At 57.6% G+C, this 394-nt stretch overlaps 1 protein-coding gene across 1 annotated transcript in view; it reads right to left on the bottom strand.

Annotated features, from left to right (window-relative positions):
- The window catches only part of EMH_0034660 (uncharacterized protein), a gene marked incomplete at both ends in the record, with an annotated part of 4144 nt that overhangs the window by 2442 nt on the left and 1308 nt on the right, over positions 1-394 (bottom strand). Inside the window, one exon of the mRNA XM_013494895.1 lies at positions 138-394. Coding sequence (XP_013350349.1) covers positions 138-394 — 257 coding nt within the window. The remainder of the gene's footprint in view (positions 1-137) is intronic.

The following is a 394-nucleotide window of genomic DNA, read 5'->3' as shown; positions in this document are numbered from 1 at the left end:
GTTGCTGTTGCTGTATCTGCTGCTGCTGCTGCTGTTAATGTTACTGTTGCTGCAGCAATGTTGCTGCTGCCGTTGCTGGCATTGCTGCTGCTGCTGCTGCTGGCTTTGCTGCTGCTGCTGCTATTAATATTTCTTACTGTTCCTCCTTGTGCTTGTGCTGCTGCTTCTGCTGCTGCTGCGTCTGCTGCTGCTGCTGCTGCTGCTGCTGCTGCTGCTGCTGCTTCCGCTGCTGCTTCTGCTGCTGCTTCTGCTGCTTCTGCTGCTGCTTCTGCTACTGCTGCTGCCGCCGCTTCTACTGCTGCTTCTACTGCTGCTTCTGCTGCTGCTGCTGCTGCTTCTACTGCTGCTGCTGCTGCTGCTGCTGCTGCTGCTGCTGCTGCTGCTGCAGGCGGTG

The sequence above is a fragment of the Eimeria mitis genome, genomic scaffold, assembly GCF_000499745.2.
Source record: "Eimeria mitis Houghton genomic scaffold, Emh_scaff1325, whole genome shotgun sequence".
NCBI classification, from domain to species: Eukaryota; Apicomplexa; class Conoidasida; order Eucoccidiorida; family Eimeriidae; genus Eimeria; species Eimeria mitis.
The sequence above is the reverse complement of the archived record's forward strand: the minus strand, read 5'-3'. Positions and strand labels throughout refer to the sequence as shown.